Here is a 22,311-nt window from a genome sequence, read left to right on the forward strand (position 1 = left end):
GCCGTCGCAGGAAGCCCGTGGTCCGATGTAGCCAACCTGAGTCCTTCGGGGGGATGAGATGCGCTGATCGCTATTGTGTAACGTGGAATTACACACTCTTCTGTTTTCTGCGCGGTGGGCCAGAGCATGTAGGTGGATGTGCAGTATAAGTGACCTTTGAGATGGATCTCTGTCACATACCCATGGAGTACAACATGTGCCCCATAGGAAGGTGCTGGCATTGTGGAGTGTGAAGTCCAGCTGTTATCAGAATAACTAAGGGATGTTATCAAGAATACCCTGGACAGGGCAAATTTCACCCACCCACACCCAACCATGCCCCACAGATTCACACTGCAGTCAAAATTATTTATACCTATCATAGAAATTTACTTTTGTGAATTAAAGTGTGAATCAATGCAATTTGGCATTTAAAGGTGAAATGCAACAATTTAAAAGCTGAGAATTTGAGTTAGAGTTAACTCTGACTGGTTAATGGGTTTAAAAAACAGAAAGTATCTTTAAGGTTTTCTGTTAATGTTTACAGCATTACTGAGTCTTAAAATTATACTAAATCCCACTTCTCACATTTTAACTCACACTTTCTGGTGTCATCACTGTTCAGTTGGAACAAACTGTTGACTCAGTACTGGACTGATAACTACACATTATTTTATCATTTAAACTCCACAGTGCACATAATGTGGCATCACATCTAGAGATATAGACAGAGCACCTATCGGCTAGTTTTGAGTTGATGCCACCGTAATTAACGGGCATCTGGTCTGATTTAGCTCAGTTAGGAGCTATAGCTTACTCACATTGACTTGGTGTTGGACTTTTGTAAAGCTGCTTTGTGATAACATCTGTTGTAAAAAGTGTAATATAAATACATTTTGATTTGATTTGATTAGTAACTGTGATTTTGTAAATATATTTGTGATGAGATCAAAACCGCAAACTTTTGTAATCAGAAGCAGTCCTTTACTAGTCTTGCAAAGTCTCTTCACCCTACAACACAACAATGTCTTTGTAAAGAAAAACAACAATCCAGCTTGACCTTAGCGGTGCCAAGAAACCCAGCCAAAAGCAGCACGGTGCTCAGCATGGACTGACCACTGGCCTACATTTTTTGAATCTGTTTTCCTGTTTTGTTCCCTGTGCCTTTTGACATGGTGTTTGCAGAAACTGAGTCACGTGTAGAGTTTATTTTAAAGGCCTTGAGCTCATCACAGTTGGCGTTTGGATGCGGCGTTTGTAAAAGTGCTGAGAAATGTCTCCGCGGCGTCTAGACTCAGCAGAGGGGAAGTGAGGCTCTGTGCAAAGGAGGATGTTACTCTTGGGGTGTGTGTGTGTGTGTGTGTTGGGGGGGAATTGTCATGCAGGGAGACAATGAACTCCAGTTACCTCTGGGTTATGAATACAAAAAGCCAGAGAGGCCTCTACAGGGGAGTAGAGCTGCATTTGCAAAGCAGAGGACAGGGATAAAAGGAAGAATAAAACTCTGTTACTGGTGGGGGGCCAGGGGCCAGGGGGCCTGGGGGCCTGGGGGCCGGGGGGTTCCAGTCTGCCACCTTCCACGTGCCATTTGGCTCATTAGTAATGTCTAGTAATGGGTACGTGTGTGTGTGTGTGTGTGTCTCCAGTCTTACGCAGATGATCATTCCACGTTTATTTTTGCATTTGGTCTATGCTGCTAAAAAGCCAACAGCTGGGTGCACCCGTGTGTTTGTGTGTGTGCGTGTGTGTGTGTGTGGGTGGTGTGAGTGGTGTAACCGTATGTGTGTGTTTATGAGAAAGTTACAAAGAGAGATCTACAGTACACTTCATGTTCTTTGAGAGCCTTTGTGTTCTCTGAGGCATGAACGTGCCGGTCGGGACATGCCCTGACTGTGGCTCATGCAGGTAAACAAGAGGAGAAAGAAGAAGACCTCCTTAAAATATGTTTTGGCCTGGGAAACATGTTCTTATATCTGACTGAACAAATACAAACCCTACAGTACTGAGTGTCCAGAGTGATCAGGACAGATTTAGTTTCTCACAATGTTCAATTATGTCTAATTAAATTCAAATGGAAGTGATGATTGTTTTTTCGTTGTGGTCCTGCAGTTTCCGCAGGTTACTGCAGGGCATTCCTCCCCTGGCACCTGCGCTGCGCTGAAGACACCCTGTTGGCCGTTTTAATAGTGCTGACTCGCTGGATGTTTGAGGTTTTCCTGTTTATCCCTCCAGCGAACCAGCAGGTCTCGTGTCTTCGCTGTAAGAAGGCGCTCAGTATGAATTACAACAAAGGCTTCAAGGAAGGAAAGAGCTCTGAACCCACACGGCTTCTTCTCAGCCCTCACGCGCTCCCTCTATCCTCATTCTTCTCTCAGTTTCTCACATATAAATATGCGTGCTGAAATAAAAAGACACCGCAGGTTAGCCTCTCAGGTGACCCATCTCCTGCCATATCAAATAAATGTGTTCTTACATCTGTTCCTGTGCCGCTGTGTGTTAATAAAGTGTTTGTCATATTAAATTATGAGTTTAGTTCCAGAAGCAGAGGAAAGGCAAGAGGATTAGAAGTGAGTGATGAAGAGAGACATCGTCTGGCCTAAAGATCCACTGTGTGAAGTGTGTGTGTGTGTGTGCGTGCGCGTGTGTGTGTGTGTGTGTGTGTGTGTGTGTGTGTGTGTAGATGTGACGCATAGATGGATTAGAATTAGCAGCACAGTGTGTTCCTTTATCACTCTGCCTCAAAGGCCTGTAGGAATGTGTGAGCAGTTTGTAACATGTCCGCTCCCAGCAGGAATAAGAGTAAACAAGAAGGAACAAATCCCAGTGGACAGGGGCGGAATTTGGGAAAACAGGATCCTGTTAAGGAGCATTAGATGATGACCAAACTCGTGTGAGTGGTGGGAAGCAATGTTTTTTTATTTGGGGGTGGGGGTGGTCTGAGCTTCCGGCAGTGAAAGGAATGAAGAAACTGTCCAGGGTGGGGATTTACATAACAAGAGCTGAAAAGGCCAGGCAGTGTTTATGTGTAGGGGCTTGTTGTGAAACACAGCCTCTTTTGTTATGGTGATTGTGTACATGTCTCACCTATGATCATCTACAAAGTGTGGATCCCAGAGTTTTAAAGAAATGAACTATAGCACATTCTTTAATGGGCATGCACATACAGAGTTAAACCGCCTGAACCACAGCCAAGCTATGATAAATAACTGGGTATTTATTTACTCTCTCTCTCTCTCTCTCTCTCTCTCTCTCTCTCTCTCTCTCTCTCTCTCTCTCTCTCACTCTCTCTCTCACTCTCTTTTCTCTCTTTTGCTCAATTTCCTCTCATCTCTCTTTTGGTCTTTCCTCTCTCTCTCTCATATAAAAATCAGACTAAGCCTATCTATAATCCTTCCCGTAAGATATAAAGTCTGCCTGAATAAAACCTCCCCATCTTCACCTCACAGCTACTTAACCCAGCATCAGTCTCCGTCTCAGAGCTCCAGATGTGGGTGAGCTCAGGCGTTGGAACTGTAGAGGTCACTATTGATGAATGTCGGTAACGTGTGGGCAGGAGGTTGCAGGAACGCGTTATTGCCCGTACAAGTTCGTTTGTGTAACCTGGATCGTGACTGTGAGGTGGCGTGACAAAAAGGACCTTTAGGGGGGCTGGATGTGGAGGCGGGGCCAGGCGGTGAGGGCGGGGCCAGGCGGTGAGGGCGGGTGTTCTGACTGAAAACCTGCAACTAGTAGAAGACTGATCAGTCTCCAGAAAAATGAAAGATCTTGAAACATCAGAACGTTAAAGGCAATCGTTCCACCTTCCTTTGTCCATTTTCCTTCTCTGATCAGTGGGTCAGTGGAGCCAGTGAACTACCTGTCTAAGGTCATCATCCACTGTGTGTGAACTACCTGTCTAAGGTCATCATCCACTGTGTGTGATCTACCTGTCTAAGGTCACCATCTACTGTGTGTGTGTTCTACCTGTCTAAAGTCATCATCTACTATGTGTGTGTTCTACCTGTCTAAGGTCACCATCTACTGTGTGTGTGTTTTACCTGTCTAAGGTCACCATCTACTGTGTGTGTGTTCTACCTGTCTAAGGTCACCATCTACTGTGTGTGTTCTACCTGTCTAAGGTCACCATCTACTGTGTGTGTGTTTTACCTGTCTAAGGTCACCATCTATTGTGTGTGTGTTCTACCTGTCTAAGGTCATCATCTACTATGTGTGTGTTCTACGTGTCTAAGCTTGTTTCAACCCCCCAGTCTGGTTCTTTAACTGTCTAAATGACAGAAGTAGTGGAGTGATGGTATAAGTCAGTTAACATGACTTATGAAGCTCATATGACTTAGCAACCAGTTCATCAAACACTGGTGGAATTCAGATGGTTGGAATCCTTTCACAGAAGCTCTGTGTCATTTCATCTTTTTTTAATGTTTGATTTTTTGTTGTTGGTTGTAGATGTTTGAAGGTATTGTGAGATCAAGTGCTTCACAGGAACAGTCAATACTTACTGTTTCCTTTATGATTTTTATAAGATGCTAAATTCACTGTTTTGTTTTGTTTTGTTTTTTTGTCAAGATTGTGATTTACTACAGAAGGTTAATTTTGTTTTGATTGTGACTTTTTTGATACAGACCACAGGTGCCATAGCCAAATTAATCCCGAAACCCTTTTTCTCTGTATGGTTAATCACAATGTGCTTTGTATTTTTTGTGTTTGAAACAGAAATGGGATGGCAGTGAGGTGGAGCTGACTACTCTTAACGAGGATAAAAGAACCAGACAGCTTTGGTTGTGTTGTGAACAGTTACATAAATTTATTGCAAACAGGTTCCAAAAAACAGCAATGCACACAATCACAAAAGGAATCAGGTCAACGTTGGTTTGCAGATTTTCAGCTAACATTTGTCAGTGTACTCTGTTTATGGAGATGTTGCAGACAAAACGCCTTATTACAGCTAATGGTTTTTGTTTTTTTGGGCGGGTTTTATTAAAAAGGTGCCAATTTGGCCCAGAGTTCACTAACCTGCCTTTTACATTGCACAAAAGGCCACACAACCTATTTGAGATTTAATGACCAACATGGTACACAAGTACATAAGACAGACTAGCCAAGACGGTTATAACAATGCCCTATTGCACTATTAGGAAAGACATTATTGAGGGTTTATTCTTAAGACAGTGGATTAATACTGAGAGAGCAGACATTGTGAGTATTAAGCATTAGTTCACGTTTCGATACAAAGACTGGTTTGGCCTTTCTTGTTCCCCTTCCACCCACCGAAATGAACGTAAAGCATCAGTAACAAACAGCGCCCGCTCTGCTGAGCCAGAGCCACTGTTCTTGCTCACGCAGCCTTTCAGACCTGCGGGAGCTGCGCCGCCTCTTTGATCTTCTCCATGATGGTTTGCAGCTGCTCCCGGATCTTGTCGGTGTAGGGGTTGAGGAGGCTCTTCAACTCCTCGATGGGGCCATCCAGGGAGCTGCGCAGGCTCTCAGCCGTCTGTTCCAGCTGCTCTTTCAGCACGGCGGCCTTGGACTCCAGCTGCTGGCTTATGTCCTGGGCCTGGTCTTGTATCATCTGGTTGATGGCCCCCAGCTTCTGGCCCATGCCGTCCTGCATCTGCTGCACATAGGGCTCCAGGTGGTCCTTCACTGCCTCGGCGTTCTGGGAGGCGCGGGAATGCAGCTCGCCTAGGTACGTGGCGACGGTGCTGAAAAACGTTCACCAACAAAAAATGGGTTAATGGTAAAGGCAGGAACTTGGGCAACAAACAAATCCAACACGCAAGCCTTCTGGAGTGTCACTGGCTAAGAGTGGCACTATGGTTCTTGTGCAAGGCAACAGTTTTATACTGTCAGTTTTCAACAACATTTCATGAAATTCCTCCCCCAGGATTCCCATCTTAGGACATTCTCTCCCCAGTATTCCTCACTCATACTCACTCGCGTATCTCCTCCGCGTCTTTGCCCAAGCGTTTCTTCAGCTTGTGCGTGTAGGTGTTGATGCGGTTCTTGACATCGTCTGCGTTCTGCTCCATCATGGTGGAGAGCTCCTGCATGTACTGGGTGGAGCGCTCCTTGGCATCCTCCATGTCGGACTGCAGCTTGCTCGCCAGCAACTCCAGGTCCTGCCTCAGGTTCACAGCGGAGTCTGTGGTGTACAGGCCCAGCTTGCTCTCCAGGTCCTTTCTGTACATGCTAAGCTCGGCCATGGTGTCCATGATCAGAGTACTGCAGTGGAAGGGAAGGCAGGCATGGCACAGATACATTAGTATATGGTGCTCTAGTTATGGAGCAGTGATGCATTGCCAAATGGCCACAGAGTGCCATTCTGTTACGATCCAGAATATGGGACATTTTCTCTTCAAAACAAGCTGCTACTTGCATAGACATCAGTGAGGCGTTTGTGGTGCTTCTGTGGTGACTTACTCAAATTCCTTGCTGAGCTGAGAGCTCCTGAAGTTCTCCACCATACCATCAGCCTGGGTGTTGACCTCTGAGACGTAGGCCCAGAAACGGTCCAGAGTCTCTTCCCATTTGGTCTGAGGATGATCGGCCTGGTGCAAAGCACGGGCATGGCAGCCTGTAGGGTGAGAGACCATTAGAAATACGGGCTGCTGCTAAACAGGGCTGAATTAGCCATAACATTATCAATTATCACATTCATGGGGAATGAGGCCTAATGGTTGGAATACAAAGCTGAAATCAGTTATTCCGAATTCCAGTGCAGATGATGTTTATCATCTTACACAAGTCAGGTACAATGCAGCAGGAAAATCACAAAAATGTTTGTACAAACTGAAACTCTTCATTATGGGCACAAATGACTCAGACTCAGACTCAGTAACTCAGATGCTAATATTGATTATGTTGCCGACAAAGAAAGTAATGGATTAAAAGAATTTACCAGTAATGACTGCCAGCGCAAGAACTACTGCTACAGCCCTCATACTGGTAGAGACAGACAAGTACACCTGTAAGCAGGGAGAGAGAGCAACAGGCAGTGCAGTGAGTTAATCACAGTTACAACTGGAAAGTGATCATTATGGCTTAACAAAGCAAAAGTGGAGGGAAAGTGTAGTATTATAACATGACAGAATGTTTGTTTTCCTATTGAGATCATATAATCTCGAAGTCTAACATTACAAAGGTGTAATTCAAAAGTATCGTAATATTAAAATTGCTAATAGACATTAACATTAAACTCAGGCTAATAGTCCGGCTAATAAGAACATTATGATTTGCAATATTACGCAGTATCGGTTTTTTGGGTTGTTGTTTTTTGCAAAACGACTGACATAAGAACTGTTATAAAACTTTTGAATTTTATCTCGTAGTTTAAAAATTAGGTGATAGTAGAGAGAGAAAATAAAAAGTGAAGTATCTGTGTGAAACTGCTTGGCAAAATGTTCCACTCACCTGAGAAGTCCCGTTTCCTCTGTGAACTGACGACTGGGTGCCGGGACTTTTATATCCTCCTCGGTGCCCCCGCGAGCGTTCACGTGCGTCTGTTCCTTTGTGCGCGCATCACCGCCGTCAGCAGCAGACACGCACATCGGCAGATCTGCAGGAACCTGTTGCGTAATTTTGCTGTACTTACAGAATTTCATAATGAAGGCTTTAAACGGTCGCTGAATCGCCGAAGTCTGTGGAAATGGTTAACATTAAATCATGAATTTGAAAAGATTATACAAGTAGCCCTGGACTTTTTGAAGTTGAAGGAGGTTGGTCTGCATATTACTGATGAAAAAGAGGTCAGAATTTAATAATGAATGAATGATCAAAGGCAGCTTTCTCATGTAAAGTCTTTTTCTTTATTCTTACTAAGTCATTTTGGGTAGGCCTGTATTTTTAAATATTACGGATTTCAGTCTATATACAAGTAGATTGTGTCCGTTGATTCATTCATTGCTTTTAAAAACATTTTAAGGATGTATTACTCTGGCGCCAGCGCTCATGCAGACGTCTGTCCTCGGGGCTGATCGTGACGTTCATGTTGATCGTTCATTATCATTTTTACGGCCCATCACAGGTCGCCTTTTTTCTATTTCACAGTCAAAGTGTGTGACAGATAAGCGCTTTGGGGGTTTTTTCTGGCTAGATTACTGATCCAAATAAGCGTAGTTATTATTATCAGACGATGCCTTTTAAACTAAATGGTCTATAACGTTAATCTATAGGCTCACGACCTATGTAGGCTGTAGCAGTATAACATGTTTTCCAACGCTAAGACGTGGATTCCAGATAAAAGATTTATGATCTTACAATGCAGGCTGATAACGCGTTGATGTGCAGTAATCTACTCTGCAGTTTGTGGTAGATTAGGAAGACGTTCATGTTCTCTGTCACTGTCTGTAGCCTGCTGGGATGGATGGAGGGAATCTGCGAAGTTAGAAACTTATATACGTATGTGACAAAAAACATTGTCACGAAATATTTACATTATAAAAACAAAACTGTTGGTACCAATTATCAAGACAATGTGATTAAAATTGGGGCCTTTTAAGGTAATGATGTGCCAGTGTTCCTATCTAGTTAGCTAAACTAATCGCAATATGTACTTTTTTTTTTTTTTTTTTGAGTGCCAGCGTCCTTAGGAAACCGTCGCTACAATCTGCGCCAGTTCCTGATGGTCCGTTTAAAGTCCAAAGCACACGTGGAAGGGTTTTCTTCCCTCAGATATTTCTTAAATAAAAGCATCTGATGTCCTTTGGTGACCGTGTAAGAATATTGTTGTGGCGCACAGCTAGTCACCACCTTTTCGATGATCAGCTTCTTGTCCTGACTTGTTCCTCTCTCCACCTGCAACCCTTGCTTCCTGTAGCCCTAGAAGCGCACGCAAACAACACATGGCTTTGTGATCTGAGCCTGGGAGGATTACTGCACGTTATATGCAGGATATCAAGTTTAACACGCCAGCCTCACTTCACTGCTGCACATTCTACAAAGCTCTTACGTCTCATTAAATGTTCTCCTGTCTCCCTGTTTCTCTCTCTCTCTCTCTCTCTCTCTCTCTCTCTATGTCTCTCAGTCTGTATGTATATCTCTCACTCACACATGCATGCACACACGCATACAATGACACACAAACAGCATGCATGACAACCATACAATTAATCATTAAATAACTCATATGAACCATATTCATCTACTTTATCAGTGAATGAAAGTGTGCTAAAAGTTTACACTAAATAGATAAACTTTTATCAGTGAATGGAAGTGTGCTAAAAGTTTACACTAAATAGAAAAACTTTATTTCAGCAAGTTCTCACCCTGGGTAAATTAGCAAAGTTAGAACAGAATTTTTAAAATGTTGGTTGTAGGTACTTTTCTGTCTTATTTTTGCTCTATTTGACCACAATTTTTCTTCTTCTTTTTTCATTCAATGTAATTAGTGCAGAATGTTCTAATGAACCAGTGGGAAACATTTAGTTGATAATATGCCTGAGGACAACCTGAAAAAGCATGGCAGGGACCAATGAGGGGGAACAAATGAGTAAACTTAACTCTGTAATAGTTTCACTGTACGTAAGTGAGTCTAAGGGACAGCTGATTCCTAATGTGTTGGTATTTTGCAATTGTAAATATTTACATGCTGTAGCGGTGTGTGTGTGTGTGTGTGTGTGTGTGTGTGTGTGTCTGTGTCAGAGAGAGAGAGAACAGCCAAGTGATGAGATGATTTCTGACTGTGCTGATGTCACATCTGGCTCAAGTTAAAGGCTGGTGCCATGTGCAGGGGTTCTCAAACACTTCCTGATCGAGTTGCATCTGTTTCCTCAAACTGCAAAAAAGATGAAGTTCAAATGAAAGAATGCGGATTATGGGCTTTGAGTCATAAAGCATGTTAAAGGATAAAGTTTGGCAACTCATGTTCTTCTTTAACAAAACAGAAAGGAAAAGGGAAAAGTTCCTTTTACAAAAGCAGACAGGTCAGGTCACTGGGAATGTGATCCTACCCCGACTCCCAGAGTCTCCCTTCCTACTCACCATCGGCAGCTAGGCAGTGGTGGGGCTTGAACCAGCAACCTTCGGCTTACTAGTCCAGTACCTCAGCTTGACTGAGAAACGTCAGGTGAATCAATGTGGCCTGCTGTAAGTTAATGCCTGTCTGCTCTTTGTGCTGCAGCTCCTGGCAACTCCTGAGTCCCCTCTTCTCCTGAGTCCCCTCTTCTCCTGAAGTCTAAAGCTACATAAAGCATGCCGTAGAGGGTCGGCTCATCCACTTATAGGTTCATTACTCTGTCTGGCTGTCATCGCTGAAAACATGAAGGTGTTCTTCTTCTATAGTTGTGACTGGAGTGAACTGTGGTAATGGTGGACTGTATGTGGCCTTGCTATCTTAGATCCAGTCTGTAGTGTTGGTTGCCTTGTGGTAGTCAAAGCATTAACACCCTACTTCCTCACACAGCTCCAACCAGACATGTGAATAAATCAGAGTTAATCAACTAAAGTAAAGCAAAGCTGAATGTAAATGTAAGATATTTATTGTATTATGAATGGCAGCGGCTGATGGTGACAATAGAGAGTGAAATCCAGATTAGCGCAAACTAAAAACTGAACTCATAGAAAAACATACTCCAGATTGTCCTAGAGGCTGTGAACCCTGGTAACCTGTGAACTCTCGTAACCCCTGTTATGTTGCGCTGGTTGTTGTGGTCTGTGATTCACATCTTACTTGTGACAGATGGGAAAGTTGTCTGCTCTCCATCAACATTAGTCACTCTTCACCTCATTTAGCAAACCAGGCCAAACGGCTCCCGGCTGAGATATGGCAGAGAGACCAGTGACCTAAATCTGAAACCACCTAGCAGCTCAAAATTGCTTCCCAGAACATGTATGGATTTCAGGAATAAGTCAATGTTGTGCAGATCAAGGTTTAGTAACTACAGATGTGTTAGCAGAAACGTTACTAGGGATGGTATCACTGGTACTAAGGTGGTGTCCGCATAAACTCTGGTATCTAGCAGTATCCTAGTGCAATGGTGTGTTTCACTCTAACTTACTGTACTGGCTGGCATGCAATCAATGAGTAAATGATAAAGCACTTTTGTCGCTCTGGATAAGAGCATCTGCCAAATGCCAAAAATGTAAATGAAATTAAGATACTGTGAATGAAATGACCAAAATTCATCTCAGCTGATCTAAATCAAAGATTAAGATAAACCAGCCCTGTGTTTGGTCTTTGATTTGGTAACCTAAAGCATTTGTAAGGAAACAAAGGGGAACTCAAGCTGATTTTGGTAGTTCTTCGATTAGGATGTTAGGATCAAGCATGTATGTTGGCTGCTGTAAGGTTTGGCCTGTCTGCATGATTGGACAGAGAGGTTTGTGTTCTAATGTTCTAACATGAGCATGTGGGAGAACAATGGTATGCAGAGACAGTGCGTGTGTGCGTTCAGTAGTTAAGGTACCTGACTCATGATCAGTATATTGCTAGTTCAATCCCCACCACTAGCAGGTTGCCCCTGAGCAAGGCCTCAAGTTGTACAGTGTCCCTTTGCTGAGAAGTGTCAGCATAATGCTGTAAATGACACCTATTAGCAGTATTTAGGTTTGTACAGAAGGCATGAAACTCATTGCTGCTACTCTTTAGGGTAGTCCTACTTATGTGGGTTCAAGCCCTGCCACTGTTGGGCTCCTGAGCAAGACCTGTGACCCTCAATTGCTCAAGTTGTCCTCATTCATAATTCTAAGTTGCTTTGGATAAAAGTGTCAGATGAATGTTGTATGTAAATCAATAAACATCAATGTAAACAGGGTCTTTGTCCAGAAGATGATAGTAATTTATCACTAGAGGGCATACAAGGATCATAGAAGTCAAAGATAAATGTGTCAGGATTGTGGGTAAATTCTGGAGTATCTATATCACTCTAAAAGCATATAACAAATGCAAATCTTATATCAAGTAATGTTCACACAAAACACAGGTTTTCCTCTGTATTTAATATTTTCTATTTTGACTCTAGTTCTGTAGAATGTAGCACTAGTACAGTTATCAGCAGTCTTATCCAGAAAGGGCCGGTGTAGCCTCAGGGTTTCCATCCAACCATGCAGGAGCATTCTACTTATTTAATCAGCTGGTCTATCTTTGGTGTGGCCCCTGTTCGGATGGAATGAGAGCTTTCAGCCACGCAAGCCCTTTCCAGATAAGATCACCTGCCCCCTGGACTAGTGGATGCTGACAAGTTAAATACATACTTAGAAATGTTAAGTAGGCAAGTGAATATAACTAGCTCTAGGCTTTTTTTTTTTAAATGAAGGAATTTCTTGCATCACAGATTTCAAGTATAAAAACATGGTGATATTGGCTTTTGGATGTGTTTTAAACACTAATGGATTTTGGAGCTTCCAGCTGACGACAGCCACTGTATCTCCCTCCACAGAGTGGTTTGGCCCAGTTCTCTCTCTGTGACTGAATAAAATCTTTTTATTATTCCCTATCAAAAACTGGTTCCAGTGGTTGCCCTGAACTCTGCACTTTTTCTAATTCTGAGTCCAAACCTACTGATTTTTAAGATGTCGTATGATCTGTTGTGTAGATAGAAAACTAAATTGTAATTTTCTACGTTGTCCTACAGTCCACAATGCACCTCAACACATAGGAGACAAATGTGTGTCCTAGTGAGTGTAATGTGTTCCAGACTGTACTGCAAATCAAAACAACTGACAAGAAAGATTTATTTCAGCATAGTGGCGAAATCACCAACCATGTCAAGTGTGCATGTATGAATAAAATGTACATACTTTACATGTTTATAACCATGTTTATAAATGTTTTAAAATGTTTTGAAGTGTGTACCAAGCTTTCAGCCAGAGATATGTCAACATTAGGTAATTTTCCTTACAGTTGTTAACATACTGACAGGCTAGTCATTGAGCAGTTAGCTGGTATGCTATCAAACTTGAATGTGAGGTTTAATGTTACAAGTTTAACGGAAGATCTAAGTATCCCAATGTTCCAGTAAATCTAGTTCCCCTCTTTAGCAAATCGGCTCACTTGCTGTCATTGCAAAACTATTCGATAGTGAGTCATTATTTACAACATACAGGATGGGTTTGAAGCACACCCTCAAACTAATTAGCTTTTATTATTCTACTTATCCCGTGAGCTTGGAGATAATGAGGACTGTTTATCTGAGTTGGGCCCTGTTAATATGTGATACGGATTATCCTTATTAATTTGCATGTAGTCCATGATACTGTGGTTCAGTTGACATTTAAAGTGAGTGATCACTTATCCCTGTATCAACATTCCATGTGAAACTCAGCTCACATTGGGTATTACAGAATTATTTAAATTCCAAAACAAAGTGGTTGTCACAGAGAGATAACATGGAATAAATGTTATCATTAATGTTATAACATTATTGCTATTACATGTTAAAATGTATTTGTTTAAGGAAGCACACCTGACAAAGACCTTTTATGCATAGCTGTAGGAGTAGAAAAAAGATAAACAAATCAACAAATGCAATCTTGTGTCAACAAATGTCATTTTGCAATTGTGTTCAGTTACTTGACTTCCTGTGCCAATTGAGACTCCCTAATCATTTTCAGTGTGTCCTCAGCTGTGCGTGTTGCCTGGGCAACAAAATCCCAGAAAGCACCAGTGAGTTGCTCCAACTGAGGTTTGGGCTCATCAGCATAGAAGATGTTGGCTTGGCAACCTGGTGGAAGAAAGAACCAGTTCAGGTGGACTTCAGTGTAAAGCAGCGCACAGCACACTGTGTGTGTGCTATAAGTTATAATGCAAATATGTTTTTGTTCATTATTGTTTCAATTTGGTCACAAGTGCAGGTGATGACAAGATAACTGGATGTGAAATTTATACGCATTGTAGGGCCTCCTGCATCTTAACTGTAGGGAAGGTGAGTTTGTTTTCAGAACACCAAAATATTTCTGATGGTTTTGAGGTCTATGCTTGCCAGTCTAATCAGGCGATACTATGGTTCTCTTATAGCACAATATTGATTTGGTTTAAAACTATCCAATTATCTTGTATTATCTCACTGTATGTGTTAGTAAACCTTTTTCCTGAAATACTAAACAGATATCCAAGAAAACTACACCACACCAAGAAATCAAAAAGAACAGGCATGAGTACTTCTTTTCTAATTATTTGCTAATTAGAATAAATGACTCTATTAGTGTAATGGCATTCCTGTCTACTCACACAAATAAAAGTTAAAGTCAAATTTATATATATATATAATGCTTATATATAACACTTTTTACAACGGCCGTTGTCACAAAGCAGCTTTACAGATGTCGGAGTGCAAGCCCCCCGTGAGGAAGCCAAGGGAGACAGTGGTGAGGAGCAGCTCCCTAGAGCTTGAGAGGGTCTCATCTTCCTCTAGTGGACAACGAACACCACAACAGGAACTAAATAAGCAATAAAGAACAAAATTAATCATAAGAACAAATAAACGAGAGGATCAAGGAAATCAGGGGGGTGCCGTTCTCCTCTGGCCAATAACAGACACTATAATAGTAACAATATAAACAATATAAAAGAGCAAAATAAGCAGTGAGAGGGAACAATAATAATAATAATAATAATGAATATTTATTCCAGTTATCTAGATGTCCTAGTCCGGTTTCGACAGTGTATGTCTGAAATCCATCTTGCATGAGAACTTTTGTCAAGGCCAACAGAGAAGTTGTCTGGGGTGGAAGAGTAGTGGCCTACAGCAGGGGGCATCAGGGGGTGGTGCGAGGAGCCATGGCAGCTGAGAGCAGTTGAGGCTCAGTAACATCACGACGTCAGGGGTAGGTGAACCTCGGCAGAAAGAGAGAATAGATTATTGTCCAGGTATGAGTGTGTCTAAAATGGGGAACTATAATGTGCAGAGATGGACTCCAGCAGCTCTAGCTATGGCAGAACAGCTAAAAGGAAAGCACAAGAAGGAATATCAGGAATTTTGATGTCATGGTGCACCAGGCACCCTGAAACATCAGCACTGCACCGCTCTCAGTCAACAAACCTGAGTGACAAAAGAGAGGTGAAGTGACCGCATCATAACATCTCAGTTTACTATAACTATCAATGCCCAGATCTACAACTTTACCTACGATAGGAAGTAGTTAATAATAAAATGCCTGTGCAGGTTTTCTGCCTAGCCTAAATATTGAGACTGTCTGAGTCTCAAATATTTACATGAAGGTTATTCCATAGTGTGGGAGCTTCATAGGAAAAGTCTCTGCCCCTTGCAGTGGATTTTCTTATTCTTGGTACTAGTAAAGAGCCAGCACCTTTTGATCTAATCAGACATGGAGGGTTGTAATGCAGTAGGAATTCTCTAAGTTACTTTGAGGCAAAAACATTCAATGCTTTCTAGGTCAATAGAAGTATTTTATAATCAAAATGAAATTTTACTGGGAGCCAAAGTAGCTAAGATAGGAATGATGTAATCAAACTTTCTAGTTCTAGTAAGAAATCTGGCTGCAGTGTTTTGAACTAGCTGGAGCTTGTTTAGGCACTTAGTGGTACAGCCAGATAGTAAGGCATTATAGTAGTCCATTCTGGAAGTAATAAATGCATGAATTAACTTTTCTGCATCATGTGCAATGTTCCTGAGGCGTAGAAAAGCAATCCGAGAAATATTATCTGCATGAGCTTTAAAGGAGAGACTGGGATCCATAATTACACCAACATCTTAAACTGTTAAGGAATATGTGGTTGGGAGACCACTGAGGTTTATTATGTAATTAGAGAGTGAGGTCTTAGCTGTCTCTGGGCCCAATAGAAGCATCTCTGTTTTGTCAGGATTAAGTGAGAGAAAGTACCTCAACATCCAGTGTCTGATGTCCTTTATGCATTTGTCAGTAATACTAAGCTGATATAGGTCCTCTGGTTTGGCTGAGGCATATAGCTGAGTATCATCAGCATAGCAGTGGAAACTAGCACAGTGTTTATGTATAATGTCACCTAGAGGTGGCATATATAAAGAAAAAGCAAAGGCTCTAGAACAGATCCTTGTGGGACACCACAGCTAACATTGTTGTAGGTTGACAAACTGGTATTGACCAGCTAGATAATATTTTAACTAGTAAAGGGCTGTTCGCCTAATCTCAACATTTTTAGTCTATCTAGCAAAAGGTTGTGATCTATGGTGTCAAATGCTGCACTCAGATCAAGCAATATAAACAAAGAGACATAACCCTGGTCAGAAGCCAACAGCAGGTCATTAACATGCAGCATACTGGCCAAATCACCAACCATGTCAGGCTTGTATGAATGAAATGTACATGTTTTACATGTTTAACTACTTTTTTTTTTTTTAAATAAAAAAAAAAAATTGTACAAAGTTTTCAACCAGAGACAAGGCAACATTAGGTCATTCTCCTTACAGTTGTTAACATAATGACAGTTCAACAGTGGGCTAGTGATTTTAGCAGTTAGCTGGTATACTATCAAACTTGAATGTGAGGCTTAATGTTACAAATTTAATAGAAGGTTTAAATATCCCAATGTTCCAGTAAATCTAGTCCCCCTCTTTATCCAATCAGATGGAAGGGGTTCTAGATGCTGTCATTCCATAGTGATTAGTAATTCACTATGTACAGGATACAGGATCACTTTGAAACACACCCTTAAATTTGTTTTTTATTATTTGTTTTTATTATTGTATGGGACCTATGAGCCTCGGGTTAATGATGATAGTTTATCTGAATTGGGTCTTGTTATTATGTGATGCAGTTCAACTTTGTGTTTTCACTACTGTTTGAAGTTAAAAATTTAAAAAACTATTTATTTGTCTTTAGTCTGTAAAACCGTGGTTCATTTGACTTTTTTAATGAATTAACTCTTATTATTTTGAATTCTAATAAAATTAATTAATTCACTTATCACTTGTTAATTCACTGTTTTTATCAACATTTTCTGTGTGAATCTCAGATCACACTGGTGTATCAGAGAATTATTTAAATTCCATAACAAAGTGTCTGTGATGGAAAGATAAGATAGCATAAAAGATGACACATTATTTCTTTTCTTACTTGTCACCTTTTATCTGTTAAAGGAAGCACATCTTTCAAAGACCTGCAAGCCAGAATGTTGTGCCTAATAAAATTACTTGGGAGCATAATGATATGCATATTCCTATAGGTCTTTAATATTTAATATAGGTCTTTAATATTTAATATAGGTCTTTAATATTCTCTACTTGTCACTTTTGTGTTGTCCCTGTGGATATGTTGCCCCCTATCACAGACATTTGGGTACAATCCTTTCAACAAAACTACAGTAATGCGTCTGAACAGATAATAAAGCAACAAAAACACTTTCACAGCATGAGACTTTTGTTAATGTGCGCTTTATTTTTCTAAATTGGAAAAATGGGAGCTATTGTTTTAAACATTGCACGATCCTTTTATGCATAGCTGTAAGAAGGCACTGTGACTCTTCTCTACTTCCATTTGTACCTATCAGTCATCGGAATGTTACATTTCCATGTGAGGATTTAACTGGTCTTGGAGAAGGACTCGTACAGAGCCATGAGCTGGTCCTTCAGGTTCTGGGCGTAGGGGTCCAGTTTCTCTTTCAGGTCCTCGGCATAGGGCGCCAGACTCTGCTGGACCAGTGCGGTTCTCTCAGCAATCTGGGTCTGGAGATCCTCGGTCAGGGGGACTATGGTCTGCTGGAAGTCCTCCAGGTGCTGGTCCATCCTCTGTTTAAGGTCAGTTGTGTAGGGCTCCAGCTGGGACTGCAACCCCTGCACTTTCTCCTCCACGCTCTCCCGGAGCTCTTCGGTTTTTTGAAGGATGGTGGCCTTCAGGGATTGAGAATCCAGGGAATCGGCGTAGGGGGCAACGGCCACCCTCAGATCCTCCACTCTCTGCTGAATCTGGGCCTTGAGATCCTCGGTGTAGGGCTCCAGTTTGTCCTTCATGGTGGTCAGCTCACTTTCTAGATGACCCTTCAGAACTTCAGCCTCCTTGGAGATTTTGGTCACAATGTCCTGGGCCAGGGGGTGCATTTGGTCTTGCAGGATGATGGCGTACTGACTGGCCACATTCGCACTTTCTGTCATTTTAGCACTGTAGGAATAGAAGAAAAACATACCTGTATGTATGAGTATGGAATTTTGTGATAGAATCGACAAATGTGATCTTGCAAGTCAATTGTGTTCACTTACTTGACTTCCTGCCCCAGTTGAGACTCCTGAATCATTTTCAGTGTGTCCTCAGCTGTGTGTGTTGCCTGGGCAACATAATCCCAGAAAGCACCAGTGAGTTGCTCCAACTGAGGTTTGGGCTCATCAGCATAGAAGATGTTGGCTTGGCAACCTGGTGGAAGAAAGAATCAGTTCAGTTGGTTTACAGTGTAAATACAAATATTTATTTGGTAATTTTTTTTTTTCATGTTTAGTCACAAGTTAAGTTGATGACACAAGAAAATTGAACATTACATTTATTTACCTGTGAACACAGCTAATATGAGTATCACGACCACCTTCATGGTTCTTGGTTTTATTCTGTAATGTTACAAAAAAAATTATTATTTATAGTTTATAGTATAGTTTGTAGTTTATATATCTGAATTAATATACATGTGAAAATAAATATTACAATTCAGCTCATATTTTACCTTTCAGTGACTGTATTCTATCAGATACCAGATGGCGTGTGTGTACTTCTAGCAGTGTAGGTCAGTATATATATACTGTATATAGATGTGTGTTGTACTGGCATCTCAAAGTCCATAAGGTAGTCTGTTGCTGTCAGTGCTACCTCACCACCTAATGTTCTGATTGGACAATCTGTTACCACGGAGCATAAAGGTTGATTTAAAACATCAGATAAACGTCTGACTATCATGGACTAATAAAAGCATAGATAACAAGCACATTAATGTATATTTGGGTAAAAGGTCACTCATTAGGTTACATCTTATTTAATAATAGAAAAATAAAACTTTTTGCTAATAATTACTAATGTTAAAAAGACATTACAAATAAAGAAAAATATATATTTTCTAGTAGCTTGCTATGTTGATTTTGCCATTTTCAGCCTAAAATTATGACTCACGTTGTAGAGTCACTGTAGTTATCTCAAGCTCATGATAACAGTCGAGGTTCTGAGTACTTCTAGACTGGCCAAGATTTTGAAACTTTGATCTCACAAAGTTGGCAAGTAATGCTCGACTTTGGTTAGGATTAATACACCTCACAGGGACACTTAGTGTTGTTATCCATATACTGTATATTAACTCAATCAGCAGACATTTTGTATTTAATTAATATCTGACTGTTTTACAGTTATATTTAGATTTTTGTCTGGGTAGGTTTGTGATGAAATCATTGTAGATTTTTCTTACTCTTTTAGCTCTATGTGATTTTTCTTACTCTATGAACCAGTATGATTTTCTGCTTGTGTTATTTACAAAAGCAAAACAAAGAAATTATGTTTTTTTCAAAATACCACCTTTGAGAGCTCGAGTCATGGTTGTACATTCATTAACTCAGATGAGAACCAGGCACTGCACATTGCAGTGATTGACATTCTGGAAAGACTTGAGGACTCTTTGGTATTTTTCACATTTTTAGGTAAAGGCAACTGTGCTATGTAGAGTGACCCTCTGATTAAATCTGGTTACCTGGGTTTAAGAGTACTGAGACAGTCTGATTTAAGCTTGTTATCTGGGTTTAAGAGTACTGAGACAATTTTTGGTAATAATTACTGATGTTAAAAAGACATTACAAATAAAGAAAAATATATAGTTTATAGTAGCTTGCTATGTTGATTTAGCCATTTTCAGCCTAAAATTATGACTCATGTTGTAGAGTCACTGTAGTTATCTCAAGCTCATGATAACAGTCGAGGTTCTGAGTACTTCTAGACTGGCCAAGAAGAGTTTGAAACTTCGATCTCACAAAGTTGGCAAGTAATGCTAGACTTTGGTTAGAATTGGTTAGGATGAAATCATTTTAAGAGTACTAAGACAGTCTGATTAAGGTTGGTTATCTGGGTTTAAGAGTACTGAGATGGTCTGATTAAGGTTGGTTATCTGGGTTTAAGAGTACTGAGACGGTCTGATTAAGGCTGGTTATCTGGGTTTAAGAGTACTGAGACAATCTGATTAAGGTTGGTTATCTGGGTTTAAGAGTACTGAGACAGTCTGATTAAGGCTGGTTACCTGGGTTTAAGAGTACTGAGACGGTCTGATTAAGGTTGGTTATCTGGGTTTAAGAGTACTGAGATGGTCTGATTAAGGCTGGTTTCCTGGGTTTAAGAGTACTGAGACGGTCTGATTAAGGCTGGTTATCTGGGTTTAAGAGTACTGAGACAATCTGATTAAGGTTGGTTATCTGGGTTTAAGAGTACTGAGACGGTCTGATTAAGGCTGGTTACCTGGGTTTAAGAGTACTGAGACGGTCTGATTAAGGTTGGTTATCTGGGTTTAAGAGTACTGAGATGGTCTGATTAAGGCTGGTTTCCTGGGTTTAAGAGTACTGAGACGGTCTGATTAAGGCTGGTTATCTGGGTTTAAAAGTACTGAGACAATCTGATTAAGGTTGGTGATCTGGGTTTAAGAGTACTGAGACGGTCTGATTAAGGCTGGTTACCTGGGTTTAAGAGTACTGAGACGGTCTGATTAAGGTTGGTTATCTGGGTTTAAGAGTACTGAGACGGTCTGATTAAGGTTGGTTACCTGGGTTTAAGAGTACTGAGACGATCTGATTACAGCTGGTTGCCAGTGGTTTGCTAGTCCTCTGAAGTCATGTTATCATTCTGTCATTAGTGTGTCTCTCATGCCCATGTGACATGCTCTTATGCTCATATATAAGATTTTTGGGTTTAAAGGCACATTCAGTCGGTCACAAGACTAGCAAACTCTCCTGTTCTTGTAGTTCTCTCACTTGCAGTTTTTTTCAAATAGGCTTTTCAAACCAGCTTCTATTTATCTTACAGCTGTAGGATCTAGGTGTATTAGCTATTTTGTAGGTAACTGTAGCCCATCTAAACTTTGGTTGTTAGCAGTGGTCTTAAAGGACAATGTTTGTTTTGAAATAAAGGTATTTTATCTAAAAGGAGCTCTTCTTTGCAAAGAAGTAATGCCCATTCTCATGTTGTTCCATATCACATCCTGTAGGGTGCACAGATGTGTTGAATTCAGAAAGCACATGCTATTCATTAACTATAACCAGTACACCAGTGTGCATCACCTTAGCATCCTCTACATGCATATTTGACCTTTTTTCTAATAATTTGCACTTCTCAGTTCACTCCCATTCTCACTGCACAGTATACATCTATTACATTAAAAACGAACTATTTAAATTGCACATATGTTGTTGTAGTCTCAGAGAACTTCCTAAAAATCTTTCTATTTTTACCCTGATTTTTGCCTATAATGGGCCTCATAATAGAGCATATCAGTACCAACAAGGATAAAATCATTGAATAACAGCCAGTGATACCAGCAGGAGAAGAAGGTTAGTTGGTACCTACAGTCCCCTACAGTAATGTGATAATGGAGCTGTTTTAATTATTGCATTAGCCCACGGTTCAGAAACCACTCTCTGTACCTCACACCTGTACCTCACACCTGTACGGTTCAGCATTACAATGACATGTATCACAGAGCACATGCTGCCCATCACAGATGTTGGCAGGTCTTTGCATTTGCCTTCAAGTCAAGTTTTAAGTGTTTGGAGGCAAAATCAAGTCATGTCATGCTGAACCGTACAGGTGTGAGGTACAGGTGTGAGGTCCTCAGAATGTGAGGTTGTCCGTGTCCCAAACACACTTTTCCGCACAGTCCTAGTGATGTTTTTATAGGGCTTGGACAGGTTTCTGTGTCAAAGTATTATATGTTTTAAACAGATACCAGCAGTTGGGACAGAGGTGGGACATTTCAGAAAGGGGTGGGGCCATGTCCCCAGCGTCACAAGTGAAAATGACATTCATGGTTTTGTTCTTCTATGTCTCATGGGACAGGAGTCATAATGCTGGCTGGCCAAATGAGGCATTATAGTTTATCAGTCTTAGTATTTATTATTTATTCATTGTCCTTTATTGTTAGGACAACTGAAATCGCCAGATCCTAGTGGAAAACCGAACCTGTACTCCAGCTCTCTGGACCAATAACAAAGACACTAAGTTTAGATGTATTACCATGTCACTGTGGGAACACTGCTCCCACTGCTCTGTGGGAACACTGTCTAGCTAAGAAATGCCTTTTGATGCTGTGTCAAAAGTGATGTGTAACACTTCAATGGGTTGCAGGAGTGTCAGCAACTTTGGTTAACACAAGTCTCTGCTCTCCTCCTTTGAGAGCTGGTGTTAGAAGTTGGTGAGCCCTAGTAACCGATGAAGCTCTTTGCCGATATTGGGTGCTAT

General features: G+C 41.0%; 2 protein-coding genes across 2 annotated transcripts; both read right to left on the reverse strand.

The window, feature by feature from the left end:
* Positions 1-4,750: 4,750 nt before the first annotated feature.
* Positions 4,751-7,481, reverse strand: apoeb (apolipoprotein Eb). The gene is made up of 5 exons (XM_026996597.3): positions 7,387-7,481; positions 6,875-6,941; positions 6,397-6,550; positions 5,911-6,198; positions 4,751-5,678 (listed from the first exon to the last, which is right to left on the reverse strand). Exons 2-5 carry the CDS (start codon positions 6,915-6,917, stop codon positions 5,324-5,326), a joined length of 840 nt encoding a protein of 279 aa, XP_026852398.2. The 5' UTR covers positions 6,918-6,941; positions 7,387-7,481; the 3' UTR covers positions 4,751-5,323.
* Positions 7,482-17,297: 9,816 nt separating this feature from the next.
* LOC113568398 (uncharacterized) lies at positions 17,298-18,437 on the reverse strand. The gene is made up of 3 exons (XM_026996598.3): positions 18,388-18,437; positions 18,105-18,255; positions 17,298-18,006 (listed from the first exon to the last, which is right to left on the reverse strand). Exons 1-3 carry the CDS (start codon positions 18,425-18,427, stop codon positions 17,430-17,432), a joined length of 768 nt encoding a protein of 255 aa, XP_026852399.2. The 5' UTR covers positions 18,428-18,437; the 3' UTR covers positions 17,298-17,429.
* Positions 18,438-22,311: the final 3,874 nt, after the last annotated feature.

Source organism: Electrophorus electricus, chromosome 14 (assembly GCF_041902795.1).
Source record: "Electrophorus electricus isolate QZ-2024a chromosome 14, ASM4190279v1, whole genome shotgun sequence".
Taxonomy (NCBI): domain Eukaryota; kingdom Metazoa; phylum Chordata; class Actinopteri; order Gymnotiformes; family Gymnotidae; genus Electrophorus; species Electrophorus electricus.

Bases quoted from the DNA above. Each gene is read 5' to 3' on its own strand.
- LOC113568398 (XM_026996598.3), bottom strand. From the start codon at position 18,427: ATGAAGGTGGTCGTGATACTCATATTAGCTGTGTTCACAG. The intron at 18,256-18,387 runs GTAAATAAATGT...TTCTTCCACCAG, and splicing joins CATATTAGCTGTGTTCACAG to GTTGCCAAGCCAACATCTTC. The intron at 18,007-18,104 runs GTAAGTGAACAC...CTATTCCTACAG, and splicing joins CAACTGGGGCAGGAAGTCAA to TGCTAAAATGACAGAAAGTG.
- apoeb (XM_026996597.3), bottom strand. From the start codon at position 6,917: ATGAGGGCTGTAGCAGTAGTTCTTGCGCTGGCAGTCATTACTG. The intron at 6,199-6,396 runs GTAAGTCACCAC...CTTCCACTGCAG, and splicing joins CAGCTCAGCAAGGAATTTGA to TACTCTGATCATGGACACCA. The intron at 5,679-5,910 runs GTGAGTATGAGT...AACGTTTTTCAG, and splicing joins GACGCGGAGGAGATACGCGA to CACCGTCGCCACGTACCTAG.